The sequence below is a fragment of the Tachypleus tridentatus genome, chromosome 3 (assembly GCF_004210375.1).
Source record: "Tachypleus tridentatus isolate NWPU-2018 chromosome 3, ASM421037v1, whole genome shotgun sequence".
Lineage (NCBI taxonomy): Eukaryota > Metazoa > Arthropoda > Merostomata > Xiphosura > Limulidae > Tachypleus > Tachypleus tridentatus.
This window is the reverse complement of record NC_134827.1, coordinates 53,993,409-54,014,672: the sequence shown is the minus strand read 5'-3', so window position 1 is coordinate 54,014,672 and position 21,264 is coordinate 53,993,409. Positions and strand designations below refer to the sequence as shown.

Sequence of the window (21,264 nt, the reverse complement as noted above, 5' to 3'; positions counted from 1 at the left end):
TTGTTACGTAATCTCTTTTCAAATTCACGTAACAAATAATGGTTTGTAACTTACGTTTAAAGATGTGTGTGTGTTTTTCGTATTGCAAAGCCACAAAGGGCTATCTGCTCAGCCCACCGAGGGGAATCGAACCCCTGAGTTTAGCGTTGTAAATCCGGAGACATACCGCTGTACTAGCGTTTAAAGGAAGAAGACGATAAAATTATAACTATTCAGACAGGTACACCATACTTAGAATTTGGTGTGTTTTTTAATATGGACTTTGCTTGTTATGTCGAAATGTGTTTTTCAATATTATTTTTGGTCAATTTTTCGTTGAAAGAGACTGTTTACGTTTAAACTATAATCGAAACATTTATATTCTTAGTTAAATAAAGTAAATTATATATTGATAAGAAGTTTAGGAAGAAAAAATCCAGATGTGTAATCTTCGTTTTTCCACCTTAATTTCCTTGGAGTTGATATATAAACTATTTGATATTAAAATATTTGTTGAAAGACAACAAAAAATTAAATGAATTATAAAAGATTGTCATATAAACATTACCGTACATTTTAGGTGCTTGTTTATAAAATTTAGTTTTATATTTAGTGAATGCACGTGCGCAAACGGTATATGTTTTCGCGTTTTGAACTTGTCGTGAGGGAACAGTATAGGAAGTTAATTTTTATAAAGGTAACTTAAGAATGGTTGGATATTTTGATAAGAAAAAAAAACATGTTAAAAGAAATTTCAAAAAGTACGGTAATGACAAAAATGTAAATGTTAAGACTGGTAGATTTAATTACAGTAAAAGCAACACAAAAAATTATCCTAATCGAATTGGTCTCGAAGCTAACCCTAATGTACTTCATACAAGTAAAGATGTTCCGACAGATGCAAGTGATGAAAGGCTTGACAATGAAAGCTTGAAGTATTTTACTAGAGTATTTGAAAGGGTGAAGTCAGGATTTGACAACGAAGACGAAAAAAGTATGTTTGTATTTTTTAATTAATATTAAATCAATACTTGTAAGATATACTGTTTTGTTTTCTAGATTGAAGCATTATTTTAATTTCTACATCAGTTATAGTACTTACAATGTTATTTTAATACCACTCTACCAGCTGAACATTAATAATCATAGATATTGATATGTGTTCCGTTGGTGGACTGTGTTAACACCAGGCTAAAGCCTGAAAATGAAATAACAATGTCATTAGAATTACCAGTGATGTCCAGTTCTTTAAGGAACTTGGAATTTGTGCCATGTCTTTTTACACTAATTTAGTGAGAGCTAAGGAGCATTTTAACATTTAATATTTATTTTGGGAGAACGTTTCCACCAAAGTAAAGTCTATGTGCACGGTGTATATAGCATAAGCAGTTTGATAATACTTGTATAAGCACAGCGTACCATCATTTCTTGTGATTGGATGTCATAGACTTCATATTGTGGACTGATTCTTTCAAAGGAAAAATATTATCATGTAAAGAGTTAATGGCAGGAGTACATCAAATCTAAATGTCAAATTTTCATTTTAAAATTTCCTTAAAATGTATTCATTTTATTTTTTACTTAAGTGTAACGTCAAAGTTATTATTAAATGGATAACTCAATTAATTGTGAAATTGGTTTTTATTTAGTGACAGATTTTGGAATGACTGGAGAACAGACATAAATAATAACAACTTTAATTTCACAAACAAGATATTCTACATTAGTATTAAGAATGAATAACATTATTATTCACATTTGAAAATGTAATGCAACTTAATATATTAATATGTAGATTTACTGTGTGTTATTGTTGAGCAGCTCTTAATGTGACTGAAATGTTCAACAATTTCTTTTTCCAGTGGGCAGTACAAGTCACTCAGCTTTGGCTCTGAGTGAAACCAAATGTGTCACATCATTAACCTGTTTAGACTCCATGGAATAACTTAAATTGATAAATTAGATATCACTGGGAGTGGATACTTGTTTCATAATGATTCTAACACATGGTTTCAGTTTGTGTTTTTGTTTTGCATCTATGTAATTGTAGGCCTGTTAAATGGTCTTGGTACAAATGTCTTGAACTTAAATAAGTTCTATTAAACTTAGGTATGTGACTTTGGTTTTGTATTTATGCCATTAATAAGGACAGAGAAAGCTTCCAAAGCTCTCTAACATCAGCCACCTCTGATCCCAGATTGCCTTAAACTGTCTGTAAGGGTTGATCTTTATTACAGCTAGGTGATTAAGTCTGCTCTTTAAAATAATTAATGACTTTGATCATTGTCAAGTAAAATTATCAATTAGATTAATTATCTGAAATAACCAACTAATTAAAATTGGTGTGTCCTGTTATTAAAGTTTCAGATTATTCCAACAATGATAACAATAATTATATATTGTGATTTTTTTATTGTTGTTATTAATTCAGATTATTCCAACAATGATAACAATAATTATATATTGTTGTAATTTTTTATTGTTGTTATTAATTCAGATTATTGCAACAATGATAACAATAATTATATATTGTTGTGATTTTTTATTGTTGTTATTAACTGAGATTCATCTTAATCTATTATAGTTATTGTTGAAGCAAATAAACACCTAATTGTAACTATATTTACTTTTTCTGTATTGTACATGTGTTATGTAATGTTACACTTCTTTCTTCCTCTGGAACCTGTGTATCAGTGGACATTACAGCATGTCTCATGATTTTGGGAAAATGCTTGTGTAACTATATTTTTTATCTGCTCTGCCATACCAGTTTATCATCCATGTGATCACTTGTAGATGAGAAATAAACTAAGAAAATAGATATATCATAATAATTATCAGTAATTAGAGTAGCAAATAAAAATACATGTGTATAATTTTTTTAACAAGCCTTTTTTGTAACAATATATTAAATGCTTTCTGAAAATTAAGAAATGTAAAAATCTACTCTCTTACCCGCATCTACATAAGCAGTAACCTCTGAAGAATGTCAAATTATTAGAAAGGTAAGACTTACCGTTACTAAAACCACGTTGTCTTCGTGCAAGAAATTTCTGATACGGTACTTCCAATGCACGTTTAGTGATGCCTTCTATGTGCATGCCACAAGCCTTCTGCTCCCTGTGTAGGAAATGCAAGATTCTAACATGTCTCTCGTGGAAATAATCCTGTGTCATCTCTTTATCAAATGGAGCACGATTTGCTGTAGAGCACTCCTCTACTGAATTGTCACTTCTCTTTGGGCAGCATTTGAGTTTGAATGTGCTATTTTGTTTTTGTTTTATTGCTGCATCACAAACTGATTATATTTCAACATAATTTGATTTATACAACCCTGATTCTTATCTGGTCTGGTATGCTCGTCCTTTCAGCTGTGGGGGGCGTTATAATGTGACGGTTAATCCCACTATTTGTTGGTAAAAGAACACCTCAAGAGTCGGCGGTGGGTGGTGATGACTAGCTGCCTTCCCTCTAGTCTTACACTACTAAATTAGGGATGGCTAGCACAGATAGCCTTTGAGTAGCTTTGCACGAAATTAAAAAAAAACAACTTATCTATTAGTTAATTCAAGTTTTCCTTTTATTGCCCTCAACATTGGTGAAACTTTTCTTTGCAATTAATTCTGAAGTCAGCTTCAAAGATAAAACTAGCGACTAGCATTTTTCTTGGGCTTCAAGTATGGGAAATCTGATGATGAGTGTATCTGGGAGATTGAAAGTTACATGGTCCAACCTTTATCTCCAGACACTGCCAAGGCTCCTGTGGAAATTGCTGAGTCTTTGTTGGTTGATGAGGGCTTTGATCATCTTTTTCCATTTCTAGAGTTTGACTATTCCCAACCTGGAGAGTCTTCTAGGCCTAATTTGGTTGTCTTTGATTCTGTGATGTTTTATCCATGTCTCCTATTTTTTTATTCTTTCTTCTTGCATGAAAAATGTTTCTAACCTGATATTTGGATTATTGCTGAACCACTCGCTTCACAGTTGCATTAGGGGATTAAATGTCTTGCTTCCTGAGGACTTCTGATTATTTTGTATTTTCTTGCCATAGAGTTATCTATTTTTAGATCACCAGTTGTTAAGTACTTGTTACCTATTTGGAGGGTTGCTCCAAATCTTATGTCCATCTTAAATGGGTCCAATATCGTTTCTTACTTCTTACAATGTTCTTATTCTGTACATCTCTTTTTCGAGGCTCTCCACGAACATCCTGTGGAGTTTCCTTGCTCTTTTTTCCTTTATTTTAACCTCCATCTTGTCTTAGGCTTTAGCATTGATTACATGATTTATTTGTTGTTAGGACCTTATAAGTCATTATGTAGTATAGACTCAGGTCCATTTACTCTTGACTTTGCTCATGTGTTACACGTGGCCTCATTCCTGAGATGTTATGTATTTGAGACAGTCCTAGATATTTTCGAGCCTCAGGTGACATTGGTCCTTTAAACTTCCACCTTTACAAATACTGTTTATCTTTATTAGAGCCTCATGTGTCTCCAATTCCCATTTCTTTCCCTTCTCCTCTAGATGCTGTTATCAACCAGTATCAGTTAAGAGCAGTTTTACTAGTGTTTGCACTAGTAATTGAATCTGTTCTCCATACTTCAGGGTTTTTTTATTCCTGTGTTTTCATTGTTCATTAGAAAACTTTAGTCATATGTCCCACATCCCAACCTTCATGTTGTGTGTCTTCATGCCTGGCTTTTGTCTGGTCTTTGGTGAGACAGTCTGATTTCTAATTTCATATGTTAAGTCATTTCCCTGTAAGCTAGTTCCATCTGTTTGTCTTTCATGTAGGGATGCTGCCAGGGGTGTCCTATTGACAAGCCTACCATGGTTAGTGTGGTGGAAATTCTCACCTGGCTTTTTAACCATGGGTGTTTGGTTGACCTTTATCCCATGCCCCCCCTCCAATTTCATAGGATTTCAACTTCCCCTGTTATTACCATGCTTGTACATTGCTATCAATACATAACCCTCCCAGATGCCCTACCCTTCCAGATTGAGACACTAATGTGGTTTAATATTCCCTTATTTTACTTCCATTTGAACCACTTTTCTTATGTTCAATATTTTATCTTTTTGTTAATGTATATTTCCTTGTTTTCTTAGCCTGTGGACATCAAAGTTTTGATTTGTTTACCATTGACATTTCATATATCCTTTATTACCCTACCTATCTTGTCGTTTATCAAGATTGTTCTTTTATCTAAGACCATAGTAACATGGGAGATCTGTTCTTCCTATTTCTCATCTTCACCACCAACTGAATTCAGATAAGTATCTGTGTTTGGCCAGGGCTCTTTATTTTTATACAGCCCATTTTACTGCCACCTAGGGTATGTGTTCCCAATCTTTTATTCCTTGCCATTCATTCTCCCTTTATGATTTTTCACTTTTTCCCTGATCAGTTGGATTTGCCTTTTGGTTCAATTGGCCTATTTTTCTCTTTTTTCTAAATTACTGACTTTGTTCCTGTTTCCTCCCATCAGATCAGATACCTCACTTTTGTCCTTGCTTTTCATCTTTATTGTTCAGTAGAGAAGATTCTACCATCTGACATGTGAACCATTCCCAGTATGTTCAACTCTCACTATCTCCATCATATTATGGTTACCTATTTGTCAGTTTTGTCTACCACTTGTGGTCATTCCTCAGGCTTCGGTGTGACTCTTTAACTGGTAAATTTTAATTCATACTTTTCTTTCAGTGACATTTATCTACTTTTTATGAAATGGACCTTGTTCTGTGACAAGTTGTGGTATTCTTTAAGTCTTTACTGTCTAGCCACATAGATTAATGCTTTACCTTCCATGGCTTTGCACACTCACTATGGAAATGGGATGTTCCACAAGATCACTTGAAGATGAATAACTTTGGAATATTTTGCTCCATAAGCATGCCTGTCGTGGACCATACCATTCATGGATTACGTAGGTAAAGCAGGAGAGGATAGCTCTCCCTCCCTGCCAAGCCGAGAGTAAATAACTGTGCATGGTTTGCTTTTCAAATTAAGGTTTAGTTTTCACTCATTGTGTTGTCTCTAGTGATGATGTTACTCCAGACTTTCCAATGCACTGCCACTCTTCTCTCCTCAAATGGAGTGTAATGATTCTTGCCAATTTTCAGTTTGAAACCACTCGGGGTGGTGGACCATAGAAACACCCTGCTGAATGAGTTCCACACAATAACTGTTCAGTTACAGAATAGGGTGGTGGTGGTCTGTGGGCATAGATGATGTGATATTATCCTTCGATTTGCAATAATCCAGACAATGGAGTGAGATATTACAACATAGTTCACCCTTTTAATTGGAATTTCTCATCCTACCCTCATGTGGATGTCAGTACCCTTTGGATAGGTTTTGGATATAGAGTGAACCAATTAACATAAATACTCATACAGGTTTTGGGTTGTTTTTCTTCCTCTGTTAGTGTTGTGGGTCATGAAATTGGTATGTGGAATTGTTTTGCTTCTGCCCTTGACTATCTCTCACATTCTTTTTTACAGGGATGTTATTGCCATTTGAATGGTCCTGATCCGTTTTACAGTAAGGGGAGTTGATTGCATCTGATAGATATCCTCTCAGTACTGGATGTGAAGTTCCCAAGCTAATCCTTGTCTTATACTCAGGAATCAGAGTGGTTGCCAATCCCCCAGTTCTTGGGTTTGAGAGGAAGATTGTATGATTCTTATCCCACTCTTGGTACGTCACAAGGAGGTTTTGGATGTACCAAGTACGTTGTGTCGGGCCATAGCCACTTTACATCCAGGATGACATTTGTGTGTAGGATTGAGTTACACTATCTTCCCCTAGTTGAGATTATTTTCCCACCATGTTCTCTCCTGCTCAGATGTGATCCTCTTATTTTCCATCCTGATATCTGACACATCTCACACGAGGGCAAAGAGTATGCCTGGCTCATAAGTGGTGCAGTTCTCCTCTTCTGTTCTTTGGATGTGGATCTCCCATTTCTGTCCTTTGGATTTTTCATTTTTCTTTGGATACTTATGTTGTTTCCTTGGACCAATACCTCATACTTTTCACTGTGAGATTTCAGCTAATCTAGTGAGAAGAGGTGTGAATTGTATAGGAAGTTGTAATTTTCCTATATTAAAAATGCATTTCTGGTAGGTACTTATCTATCTCACCCTTCCTACCCACGTTTCTTCATTGGTGAGTTCTTCTGTCAAACTTTGAAGTTATATTTCAGTGGAGGAGTATAGAGGGAGTCACATGAGCATGTCGTGATCATATTGGTGAAAAGATGATGCAACATGATTTGCATGAGAGACATTTCGATTCTTGTAATTCTGATAGGAGGGGAGTCTGAAGAAGAACCGCTCATCTTGTAAATGGAAGACAATGTGGTGCTCTGTTACATACATTTCCTAATACACCATGCAAGTACTGTATCAACTGTTTTAAAACTAAGTTGTAGCAGAGTATAATATTTGAATTCAGTAAGGAATAGTATATAAGGAATTTTTATATTAATGATGTAATAAGTATCAAAATATATGATACTGTTTAAATATAGTATTAAGTTTTGATATATAATATATTAAAACCTGGAGAGGTTATGCTTCCTACACAGAGAATACAGGAATTGTTACCAAACCTTTCACTTTTTTTTTATTTCACATCAGAGTCTAGATGTTACAGCCCAGTTGGTATACTAAATACTTAAAATGGTGCAACTTGGAGTGCTTGAAGAGATACTAATCTATTTTAGTTTTAACTCACTCATGTTTGTCTTTTTAGAACTTTTTGTGGAAAATGTATCCAAGCAGACAGAAGGGAAAGAAGTTCCACTTTCTCGAAGCAAACTTGGCAGTTTTTGTATGGAGATGTTATTGAATCTTGGTTGTTCTGAGGAAGTCCTCACAAGGTTCATGGAAGCATTTGGCTCTGACTTGCGTCTTGTGTGCACTCATCACTTTGCCAGTCACGTTGTACAGTCTTTAGTTATTGCAGGAGTCCAACACTTACAGGTTTGTTCATTTGTTCTGTTGTATCTTGATATATCACATGTTACAATTCTAATGGGTTTATTGTATATCTTTGTTTAAATAAATAAAAAAACAAACAAACTGAAAACTTGTCTAACTGGAAGCTACACTACTGAAGTGTTTTATTAGGATTTCATTGGTCAGTGGATACTGGGTAAACTCTGTCCACAGTTGTCACACCTTCAAAGGACATTTAGTTACTTATGGTACATGAAACCAACTAATAACCTTTATGTGTCTGGTAAGTAAAGTTGTGTTTTGGTTTTTAACAGAACCTAGTAGGTTGACATTCCCAGACCAAATTCAATGACTTAGTTCATGATCTGTTCCCAGAAACATTCTCTCCACAATATAGTGTCATAGATGCAATATAAGGGTGACAGTCAAATCCCACTTTCCAGAAAGACAAGTGCTCCAAGAGTTTAAGAGGATGCTGTTGAATAGGTGCCATCTTTCTAGTAAATATACATGTACATAATACTTACATGGCATTGCATAGAGTTTTGAAACACATGTTTTCAATGTTTGTTTAGTTAGAATTATTGGTCAAATGTTTTGATACATAAAACGTGTTTATTATTTTTCATTTGATGATTGATCATATGAACTTTGGAGGAACCAAAATCATCAAAGCTGGCCTGAAAATTGTGGTTTATTGAGATTACAGATGAAAATATTGATGACATATAGTTATCATTATGGGGTGTTGCTTTGTGACATCACATACTCTAAGTTAAAATGGTAGATTAAACATATTATTTATGGGACTAATTTTTGTTTTATTTCAATAACAATTTTGTGCAAATTAATTGAAGAAAAATTGTAAACACTTCAATATTATTATTAAATAATTAATAAAAAATATATACAAATAAACCTATGTATTTATGACAGGCTAAGTTTGTAATTCTTAGATCAAACTGTCAAAACCAACCAAATTACTTTTATTATTTATTAAATCTTCATTGATTTCCATATTATTCTGATTTCCTATTGTAATTAAAACCTTACCGTAATAAAAACATTTTAAACAATGGTTATTTATAATGCACAAATTTAATTCAAAATAATGTATATATAATAATTTTAATTTTTACCTTTGTTTCATTATAATTGTTATTGTTTATTACATTATCACTGGTGAATGAGTTTCGAATAAAGATACACACCTTTAAGTTGAACATGGCGATTAGTTTTAAGTTTTATCATTTCAACTCTATTGTTAACTGCATGAAGGAAAACTGTACAATAAGAGGCCAGGAAATACCAAACAGATAGGTATTGTTGTATCTTATAATATGATATGAAGTTATGATTTTAAATTAGATATTATGAACCACTTCTTTTAGTGAATTTAAAATATTTTCACCAAAGAAACCTGGTTGAAGTTGTAAGTCTGCTTGGTTGAAAAAAGTTCTGTAAAATGTTGTTTTCAGTACTGAACTTCTTAAACTTGTTATTAAAACATTATTACAGAAATTTCACCATGAAAGTGAAGAAAGTGAGTCAACAGTGAATAATGAACCAACTGCCGAGGAAGATAAACGTGGAATAATTATTAACTGGATCGTTAAGTTTAGCAAATTTTGTTTGAACAACATGGATGAATTTATAAAGGACGTTTATGCATGCCATATTCTACGTACACTTCTACAGGCAGTAGCTGGATATCAGGTTCCAGAAAATATTATAACGAGTTACAAACACGGAAAGAAAAAGAAGTTCTTCAAACATACTTTAAAAGGTATGTTTGAACATAAACATAACTCTAGTCAGACGTAAAAGGTAGAATAAATTTGAACATAAACATAACTCTAGTCAGACATTTATTATCCAGGTTTTCTGAAGAACAGTTTTAATAATTATGATGGTTTCCTGTCATAATTTATGTATTATAAATAATGTACGTAATCAAGGATACCTTCATTTTTCTACTTGTTTCTCCAATATAGAAGTCGTGGCAGTTATCACATTGTATTTTATAAATAATGTTGGTGTGGTGTTTGTCAGTGTAGTTTTTACATAGTTTAGACCTCAGTTTTGTGCCTGGTTTTTGAATAAATTTGGTATTAACTGGAATGTCGTATGTTGTTACTAGTTTTTGCCAAATGTTGGTTATTTGTTTGCTGATGTCAGGAATATATGGTATGCAGTAGTACATGGTTTTGTGATTTTTTAAATTGTGGGATATATTAAAAAACCAAGCACAAAGTTAAGGATACCTTTAATTTCACATATTGATCAGGTCTTTTAATCTCACATACAGAACTATTATGGATGGTAGTTTGTTCTGTAGGGTTGCAACTAAATTGAAAAAAATAAACTCTTTCAGCTTGCAGTGTGTCCGACCTTTCCAGATGTTAAACTTATGACCTCTTGATCTGTTGACGTCAGAATTCAACATAGAAAGATCTCATGTATCATAATAACACCTGGAACGATGTTGGATAATTTAGTTAAATCTCTCGTGATCCTTTTTTATTCCCAGGAGAACAAAATTTTAATTTCAAACTGACTTTGTTCGGCAACCCTTCCATCCTTGGGATTATCTGAACAATCTTCGCCAACCAGTTAACGTCCTTCCTAAGACAAAGGAATTATTGTGAGCATTTTACTGAGAACATTGAAATTAACCAGAATCATGTCGATATTAATCAGTTGTTTGTAAGTTTAAAAAAAAAAAAGAGATATAAGTGTCAGAATCAGACAAGGTTTTAACCCTAGAATTACAGAAAATACAATAATTCAAACAAATTCACACTACATTAGCATTAGTTCTAGTAGACTTATATAAACATGTTAGGACTCAATTTTCTGTTGTCAGGAATTGCCTTGAATTCATCACTACTGGACTGCTCTGTGCCTCAGACGTTTCTCGATATTTTGACACTGTTTGCAGAAAAAGTAACTAAACAGGAAGATCTACAAGGTGGGTGTAGTTTATAAACCATTCAGTTAACACGTGTTAGGCTTGGAAAGATCTACAAGGTGGGTGTTGTTTATAAACCGTTCAGTTAACACGTGTTAGGCTGAGAAAGATCTACAAGGTGGGTGTTGTTTATAAACTGTTCAGTTAACACGTGTTAGGCTTGGAAAGATCTACAAGGTGGGTGTTGTTTATAAACCGTTCAGTTAACACATGTTAGGCTTAGAAAGATCTACAAGGTGGGTGTTGTTTATAAACTGTTCAGTTAACACGTGTTAGGCTTGGGAAGATCTACAAGGTGGGTGTAGTTTATAAACCGTTCAGTTAACATGCATTAGGCTTGCGTTGAACTGGTCATTTGAGAACATTGAGAAAACTTATTTTTGTGTTGTGTGTTTGTATCTCTGTGAATTACTTAAAACAACCTTTGTGGTTATTTTGTTTTTATGATGTCTGTTCATGAATCAACTTCACGTTATGTATCTAAATAAAATAACAGTTCAGGCCAATATACATATCAGTATCAGTATGTTATATAAATGAACCGTCACAACAGTGCATGAATAGTTGGTATTCAAACAACTGTAGTGGTTAATTTGTTTTAAAGTGACCTGCAGAAATTTAACATGAAATTGTTTGATTTCTTCAAAACATAACAAACAGTTTTATATTTTTCATCCTGTTTCCATTAATGTGTTCTTACTAGTAAATCTTGGGATATTGTAGAGTTGTTTGCTTTTGTTTTAGAGTGGATACAGTGTACGAAGGCTTCACCTGTTTTGCAGACTTTGCTTCTGGTTCTCGAGAAACGCCACATGGAAATGTGTCAAAAGCTCGTGAAAGCAATCATTAAACACTCATTTCACAGCATTGATAACGAAGGGTAGGTTTGAATTACTTGGTAATTCATTTTTAATGATTGGTAGATTATGTTAGGACTATAATCAAATCAGTTACTATAACACTTTGTCAAAACATTAAGAAACAAGATATCATTTACATTCACAGTAATATTTTCTTTTCAGATAACACTATGTATCACAGATTTTGTTCCTGGATAGTATGTGTTATTTCTTAATTACTTATGTTGTAAAAGTACAGAAAATGACCATTATTCACTTCAAAATTTGCTTTTATGACCTGGATAATGAAGTTTAGAAATAAACCTATTTTATATGTAAAAACAGGCAAATTTGGACATTTTCATTTACATAAGGTCTGAATAAAACAACATATGAATCAAGATTTACATGTATTTATACTAAAGTTATACAAAAATGTTTAGAAATGAGTAGTTTTTTGAGATTTGCAACTGTAATGTAAATCACTTTCATGTATCAGCTCCCAAATATAGTCTCTCATCATGTTTTTGTTATATGCTCCCAGGTCACAAAAGCAAAGTTTGAAGAGAAAGATAGGTCTTTTCTATTTACTTTAGGCATAAGTAATTGGGAAATAACACTTTCTGTCCAGGAACAAGGAAAAGTAAACATTTTGTTACATGGTGTTCTTGTTCTTTATATGACAAAGATTCCCAAAGTTCCAGTCATTGTGTTCTTTTACTAGATTTTATGTTGTTCTTAATATTGCTTATGTCTTAAAAGTTGTAAACCAGTTTAAACATTTGAATGTTTACAGAAATCTTTCGTACAGGCTTCCAGCAGTTATAACCAGTGAGACTGGCTCCCACGTTACTGAAATTTTGTTAATGGTTGCCAGTGAAAAGTATCAGAAGCGTTTGTGGAAGAAATACTTGAAAGGACACCTTGTGACACTAACTAGACATTTCTTGGGTAATTTTGTTGCTCAGAAACTACTGGAGTTTGTGAAAAACAAAGAACAGGTAATTTTCACATGGTTTCAGTTATTTTGTTTTATCTTGATAGACTAATAACTCTTGACAAGATTATTTTTAGATAAACAATAAAAAAAGTAAACCACACATTTTAAATAACATGATTTGAAACTTGGGAAAGTTTGAAGGAAGAGGGGGTACACTTTATTAATGATGGTACAAAATGTTACACACCCACAAAAGTTCCTGAAGAGCGAACATACCTGTAGTAGTTTAAGAGATACCTTAAGATCTAATGTTTATAAAAGAATTCCATCATTTTGTGCAATTTAAAAAAACCAATCAAAGAAAACCCTGTGATGATAAGAAAGTTAACTTAGAAGTTATCTGCAGTTTCTTGTTGAAGAGAGTAATTATGTTTACCATAAATGAATGACATCCATTCCCATTATTCGTTTTTCTGGAAAGGTTCCTTTTTGTTGTGACATATTGGTTGACTAACTAAACCTTTTGGTGTGGGATTCATATAATATACACAAGTTAAATATTTACAACTTTTGATTCAGGTAGGCTTATAGTAAAGCTTGCAAGTTCTTTGTACACATGAAATATTTTTACTAGAGATTTGTTTGTGAAAATATTGAGTGTGTTTCATTACAAGCCCGAGTGCAAAATGATTTTGATGTCATGATTAAAGACCTATTCTTCATCACAGTAATTGTTTAATCTCTAAAATATGTATCAAATGTCTGTTTTCAGTAAAACTTTATATCGTGTCTGTTATTTACTCTAATTAAATGGGGTCAGTAAATTTGACCAACCTTGTAACCACCATAAGAAATTAGAAAATAACTGAAAGTTATGCTTTTTTGTGTGTGTGTAGTCTAGAATGATGACAGATTATAACATGAAAACACAAATGTTTACTCTGAATAGATTAAATCTCGTAACATTGTACATGCATATATATTTATTATACTGACCTTCCAGTTGGACGTGGTTGACATTACACAAGTTACGTTGTGTGTAACGTATGCACTCATGTTACTGTATCCAGTGATATAAAACTAACCTCAATTCTTTACGAGGTGACCTGTCTTGGGTGTACTTTAGTGGAGTAGTGTTTGGTAAAATACAGTCACATTTCAGTTATAACAAATTGTAACATTACTACTATTTACAAATAACTTCTTAAATTTAGTTCTCGTAAAATATAGAACAGTAAATAAATAAGGATAGCAAACAATTATATCTTCTAGATACAACAACATTTGCACTCCTTTACTGCTTGAGATAGGTTGCTAAGCCTTTTCAAATTTTGTACATGGAGGTTGTGAATCTAAATATTTTTTTAAGGTTTTATAAATACATTTTAAATAACCAAATATTCACTAAATAATTGTTTTGATCCAATTGAATTCCACAATAATTTATCAATCTCAGTAACTAAGCTGCATTTAGGTCTCAAAAAATATATGAAAGTTGGAGCTGATGAAAGACACAATTTCATTCCAAACAAATTGATATATATTAATAAAATAGTAGATCAATAAGAGTTTGACTTTTGACCCATCCCAATAGGATTAAAACCATCACATTTTTGAACACTGCTGTATCACAAAATGTAACATAATGGTAAATAACACCCAGTTATTCATCAAGAACCAATAGAAATTTAACAAAATTAAAGAAGCCCTACTGATAAAAAAAAACTTATTCAAAGCTCCTGTTAACAAACATTCAAGTGTCAAACTATATTTCTTGAACTTGTCCAGTATAGCCACATATCTTTGATAGTCTGTATATATACACCTCTTGTTATTATACTGGTCTTATCTTGGGGATGTTAACTCTTACATAACTCCAACACAAGTTTGTTTTTTCTTTGTCTGATTATTACAAGATATTCACTTCTTTGTCAAATTTATCACTCCTGATTTTAGTTTGAAGAAATGTTTGATGAGATAATCGAAGACTTAGAACATATGCTGACCTGTCAACATACGGGCATTATAATCAGTCTTGCTAAAGGATGCCAGGAACATGGTACTCGACAAACCCAGTTAATTGTGGTAAGTTCGTTTTGTGTGACGTGGTAGATCGTGAAAGAATTTGAGATAAAATATTTTGAATAAACTGACAGATTATAAGCTGATGTTAAAAGCATGTTATCATTTTTTTTATATTAGCCAATATCAAATGATATAACAGAATTAAAATATGAAAACCAAACACATTTTAGTGATCAAACCACCATAACAGTTGGTATTTATTCATATGTATCTTTTTTACAAGTATTTATTACAAAATGACATATTTTTTTGAACTTAGAATTTTTATGTCTGTATGTTTTAATTATGTAGAATATTCATAATTGTACTACTTGCTGACAATGTTCTTGTTAATTAGGTCTCTACGTTATCTTTCTTGCATAGAAAATGGACTTTGTATATTTGAAGTTTGATGGATTTCAAATTTCTTGGTAGTTTTATGAAGTCTGTTTTAATTATAAAGTGAATTAATTAATATTTTTACTTGAGGATAGAGTGATATGTATAAGGCTGAAGAGGTTCACATGTTGGAGGGTCAAGAACAGGAAAATTTATAATTTGTAGTTAATAAATATTAACTGTGATCATAAGTTAATTACATACCTAGTAATTAATATAACCACTCAAACTTCAGTTTTATAATGATCAAATTACAGAGCGATAAGAAATAAGATATCAGAGGTACAGTTGTTAGGTGTTACCACCTAATGTGCTTCTCCAGCATTCACAGTGCACAACATTCATGTAATAATGGATATTACTAGCTTCTAGAAGTCTGGATTAGTGAGTGAGTCAGAGGCACAGTTGTTAGGTGTTACCACCAAATGTGCTTCTCCAGTATCCACAGTGCACAACATTCATGTAATAATGGATATTACTAGCTTCTAGAAGTCTGGATTAGTGAGTGAGTCAGAGGTACAATTGTTAGGTGTTACCACCTAATGTGCTTCTCCAGCATCCACAGTGCACAACATTCATGTAATAATGGATATTACTAGCTTCTAGAAGTCTGGATTAGTGAGTGAGTCAGAGTCACAGTTGTTAGGTGTTACCACCTGATGTGCTTCTCCAGTATCCACAGTGCACAACATTCATGTAATAATGGATATTACTAGCTTCTAGAAGTCTGGATTAGTGAGTGAGTCAGAGGTACAATTGTTAGGTGTTACCACCTAATGTGCTTCTCCAGCATCCACAGTGCACAACATTCATGTAATAATGGATATTACTAGCTTCTAGAAGTCTGGATTAGTGAGTGAGTGAGTCAGAGGCACAGTTGTTAGGTGTTACCACCTAATGTGCTTTTCCAGTATCCACAGTGCACAATATTTATGTAATAATGGATATTACTAGCTTCTAGAAGTCTGGATTAGTGAGTGAGTCAGAGTCACAGTTGTTAGGTGTTACCACCTAATGTGCTTCTCCAGTATCCACAGTGCACAACATTTATGTAATAATGGATATTACTAGCTTCTAGAAGTCTGGATTAGTGAGTGAGTCAGAGGCACAGTTGTTAGGTGTTACCACCTAATGTGCTTTTCCAGCATCCACAGTGCACAACATTCATGTAATAATGGATATTACTAGCTTCCAGAAGTCTGGATTAGTGAGTGAGTCAGAGGCACAGTTGTTAGGTGTTACCACCTAATGTGCTTTTCCAGTATCCACAGTGCACAACATTCATGTAATAATGGATATTACTAGCTTCCAGAAGTCTAAATTAGTGAGTGAGTCAGAGGCACAGTTGTTAGGTGTTACCACCTAATGTGCTTCTCCAGTATCCACAGTGCACAACATTTATGTAATAATGGATATTACTAGCTTCTAGAAGTCTGGATTAGTGAGTGAGTCAGAGGCACAGTTGTTAGGTGTTACCACCTAATGTGCTTCTCCAGTATCCACAGTGCACAACATTCATGTAATAATGGATATTACTAGCTTCCAGAAGTCTAAATTAGTGAGTGAGTCAGAGGCACAGTTGTTAGGTGTTACCACCTAATGTGCTTCTCCAGTATCCACAGTGCACAACATTCATGTAATAATGGATATTAGTAGCTTCTAGAAGTCTTGAGTGTGGCTCTTACATTACTGTAGTCCCGATGTTGATTGTCAATGAAAACTTGAAAAGACACATTGTGGGACCAGCTAGGTGTCTGGTATTGAGGTCTGGAATTGTGCAAAAACTCTTGTTGGTTCCATGTGATTTAAGTACTCCAGTAACCAGAAATCACTGGTGTTAGTTCCACTGAGTAAAACAGGAAACTGACATGTACTGATCCTATTCTAAAAGAGTTTCTTTAAATGTTTTTTACTTCCAATGTGTAGAGACAAACCGTCCTGCATGAAAACCACATTGTCTCAGCGTGACTTCCTTTAGTGTTGTAACATTTCACTAGTTCGCATCTTTTCACATTTGTCAACTTCATGTTATTTAAATAATCTGCTCTGAAATCGTCAGGCCTATTTATATCTGTCCGAAATACGTGACGCCTCTATGGTGCCTCTTGTGGTATTTGTCATATCATTTGTGATATATGATACACTGAACCATGAAACTATAGAATCACATTGTATATGTACTTGTAATGATTAGATTATGAAGATTTACTTTCCCAGAAATGCAAGCTAGGTATCCACTTCACTTGAAATTAGCTCTGCTCTTCACCAGTTATCCTCTTGTGTATTCCAACTGATAACTTAGGTCTAATGTTTTACAGTTCAGCAATTAAAAAGAGACAGTAATTTATTTTTCCCATCATCTTCTTTTGTATGATTTCTTTAGGCCCTCATGAATATATTCCACTGCACAGGAACAGAAGAAAATCAAAATTATCTTGTTCCTTCAATATTACACCTGATCAAAAGAGAAACGTACCAGTCAGAAGAGACCACTGAAGGAAAGCCGTCCTTTAGTCTTGAAATCAACCTCCACGGCTCTGTCCTCCTGCAAAAACTACTGAAGTTTCAAAAACCAATTAAAGTTTGTATTTTTCAGTGTTTCTTAATCCATATATTTTATTATTAGATTATGTAAAGTGTTCCTGATTCAGGAACATAATTCCAGTCTTTAAAACTGAGTGGTGTTTTATAACATGTATACAACCAGTCAATATCAGTAGGAACTAGTGTTCACTAAACAGCAGAATGAAGTCACCTGTTTACTCTATTGTGTGGAGAAATATCAGAGCACTGGACAGTCTTGATGTAGAAATGTTTACCTGACATCACGTTGCCTACAAGTACTCTTTAATAATCGATGCTTGTCCTTAATATCAACCATTTAGTTCTTTGTTTGTGTCCATACAGTGAATTAAAGTTTCTTTATTTAGTTAAATCACATTATGAACAATTTGAATCCAGTCACTTTCACATTTGTAAACATCTTTCTTAGTGACTTCTTTATTCATTTCTAATTCAGATACTTTTGTCAGACTTCACAACTTATTCACAGTGACTGAATATCTGTTCTTACAGTACTTGTTGTGTGACAGAAGTTAAAATGATCTTTATGGTATATCTTATCTGTGTTGAACCTTAACTACTAAACTTTAAAAGTGTTTTTTTTTTAAACTTTTACTTTGTATATTTTGAGCAGCATAATGTGGGTTTAATATAGCCAACTCAATTTTTTTTCTGAAGGTTACTACAACTCTTCAGGATTCAGTTGTTTGTTCAGTTAAAACCCTGTTGTTGTATACAATATTAACTTGAGAGTTGTTGGTTCACTGTATAGAATACTACAACTCTTTTACACATCTTGATACGTTCTATTCCGACCGGCAGAAGCAACCAGTCAGTAGCAACTGACAAACACTTTTTATTTACATTTCATATGACTCAGTTTCATGTGTTTAAACAAAAACACTGGTGATGTGTTGATATAATTCTAGTTTTTCACAGTATGGAAATTAAAAGTTTTCATCACGAAATCTTAACGAAATATTTTATTTTTATGAACTTAGGTGGTAAACAGCTTGCTAACACTAAAACCAGAAAAGTTGGTGAGTATTGCCTGTGATGCTAAGGGAAGCCATGTAATTGACGAGTTCTTTAAGAGTGCTAATGTAGGAGAGAAGAGAAAAGCCCGTCTTGTTCAGTACTTGAAGGTAAGTTTAAAGATGTGGTTAGAATTTTCTGTTTTACTGCTAACACTGAGCAAGCAGTAACATATTGTTGTAATCCAATCTGCTGCAGTGGTGTTCTTTATTATTATATTGAGGTTCGAGTCCTAATGTTGGACTTTTTTATGTTGCAGCTTCATCTTGTCAAACTAGCTTGTGACAAGTACGGCAGTCGAATTCTTGACAGTGCATGGTCGTCGATTTGTGTTAAAACAAAAACTGTTATTGCTCAGGAGTTATCAGTGAAGGATTCCATTCTTAGGAACAACACCTTTGGACAGTACATACTAGGAAATTTTAAACTGTACCTGTTCAAAAGTAATCAGGAAGAGTGGAGAGAAAACCAGGGTACTGAAACCAGGAAACACAAGTTTCTCAGTTGTGTTCTAGAAGATGATGGAACAACAGGTAATAAATTGTTTATGTAACTCATGTGTTAGTAAGTGTTTTCATGTAAGTAATATGACATCTGTCTCAATGTATAGATATGGCAGTCATCTTCATAAGATTAAGGTCTCAGTAATGAGTTTCTCATTAATATAAAAACCTACAAAATTGTTTATTTAACCATCTGTATTCTTTGTTGTGCTCTCCCAGCTGAGTATTTTTAGTGTAATATAATTTCTCTGTTTCTGTTTCCTAAAGTATAATACAGTTTTGAAACCGACAATATGTGATGACAGAAGTTTAATACCTGGATGAGAAAGTCCTAAGTTAGATGTTTGTACTGGCAGTTCTCTGGACGAGGGGCTTTATAAATTTTTAGGTTTACGAACTATTCTCTTAAGTCAGTATTTTCCCCATGCTATGGTTGAGACATAAGAGTTGTATCTTTCTTTTTAAAAACTGAAGAGAATATATTATGTAATACGTTTACCATTTCATAATCTGCTGCCATCAGCTCCCCAGTATCATTTTTAAGAGGCACACTCCCCTTCTAACATTTCACATACCTGACTAACTACATTGGAGTAAGAATGTTCCAGATATTTCTGCTGTGAACAGTGTTGCTACAATCCAGAATGATTTATAACATTCTGTATATATGTGAGAGGTTAATTTATAATAAAATGTGTAATTTTGTCATTTAACATTATAGCACCAAAGAAGAAAAAGTTCAAGTCTGAGGACAAAGCTGGAAGTGAACCAACCTAGCAGATAAACACTTTATTTACTTCATGGAAATAGAACCAGCCAAGATTACCTGTAAAAACATGTATAAAACTGGCTTTCCATGTGTTTGGTACGAACGAACGTGTCTGTCACTTTCTTTGTTAACAGACTATTGGGTTCATCTTCTACAAGATCTAAAGGTAATTTTATTGTAATATTAACAGAAGAGCCTCACTTGTTGAAATTAAATACTTCTATCAAGGTTTTGCCAGTTATGGAGTGGAATAGAAACTAATTTTATATGGTACACAGAAACCATTTCTGGCAGATAAAAACTTAAACACTGTTAGAATAAGGCAATGTTTGGAGCACTACAGAACAAAGAAATGATGTAGAGGTCAGTATCTTATTTAATACAATGTAATTTTATATTTATTACAATCCCAGCTACAGCATGGTAGTAAACTTCCTTTGATTTTACCACTGGGGGTTTGGGTTTGAGTGAAAAGTGCATATAAGTTAACATTCAAAATAATTTTTTGTCTCTGACATCTCAATATTCACTCCTGTAACCTCCTAAATACATATAAAACATTTCATGAGTGGGGTCAACTTCAGTTGCTACCTAAGGTCTTAGAAAACATATAAGCTACGAGGTTCTTATATTTTAGTTTAGTGGTATCCGTACTCTGAGTATGTAATTTGTAAAATGCTATAGACTACACTGTAACCAAAACTATACACACAAGTCTATATTTAAGTATTTTGTTTTAATATGCCTGTATTGATCATTTGAATTAAGTGAAATCCAACTTCCTCAAGTTTTCCTACTAGCTCGTGCTAACCAAGAATATGTAGGAGACTTCTGGTGATTCAATGACAGATTTCACTCACCTTACCACTTCAAATCACTTCTTGCTGACCAAAGATAAAAGGCTGCAGGATATGCCTTCTTTTTAGCCAATGAACATTTCAGTTCAAATTAAAAAGATTGGATTGTTCTGTTTTTTCCAACAGAACTGTCCCCAATTGGCATAACATAGTAAGTCAATAAAGTTTTGAATGTCAGTCTACAGCCATGAGGCATTTCACCACTGCCACTAGCAAAATAGTTAGACAACAATTATAATTAACATTCTCTCTGTGTTCAGATAAAAGTGAAGAACCAGTTCATAACAAAAAAAAATTACACAACCATGTATACAAAAATCAAAAAAATATATATATTTTACACATCAGCAACAACACTAATCCAGCATATTGGAT

At 33.4% G+C, this 21,264-nt stretch overlaps 1 protein-coding gene across 2 annotated transcripts; it reads left to right on the top strand.

Moving 5' to 3' along the window:
* The first annotated feature begins 556 nt into the window (after positions 1-556).
* On the top strand, positions 557-20,135 carry LOC143246875 (nucleolar protein 9). Of its 2 annotated transcripts, none has more exons than XM_076494122.1 (11): positions 557-973; positions 7,745-7,974; positions 9,469-9,736; positions 10,817-10,921; positions 11,666-11,801; positions 12,557-12,761; positions 14,657-14,785; positions 17,547-17,744; positions 18,727-18,870; positions 19,020-19,293; positions 19,985-20,135. In XM_076494122.1, the coding sequence occupies exons 1-11, from the start codon at positions 688-690 to the stop codon at positions 20,038-20,040; spliced, it is 2,031 nt and encodes a 676-aa protein (XP_076350237.1). In that variant the 5' UTR covers positions 557-687; the 3' UTR covers positions 20,041-20,135. The 2 variants fall into 2 exon arrangements, with proteins under 2 accessions (XP_076350237.1, XP_076350238.1); XM_076494123.1 differs by having other exon boundaries at positions 596-973; positions 12,572-12,761.
* The last annotated feature ends 1,129 nt before the right edge of the window (positions 20,136-21,264 follow it).

Bases quoted from the DNA above. Each gene is read 5' to 3' on its own strand.
- LOC143246875 (XM_076494122.1), top strand. From the start codon at position 688: ATGGTTGGATATTTTGATAAGAAAAAAAAACATGTTAAAAGAAATTTC. The intron at 9,737-10,816 runs GTATGTTTGAAC...TTCTGTTGTCAG, and splicing joins CTTCAAACATACTTTAAAAG to GAATTGCCTTGAATTCATCA. The intron at 17,745-18,726 runs GTTTGTATTTTT...TTATGAACTTAG, and splicing joins AGTTTCAAAAACCAATTAAA to GTGGTAAACAGCTTGCTAAC.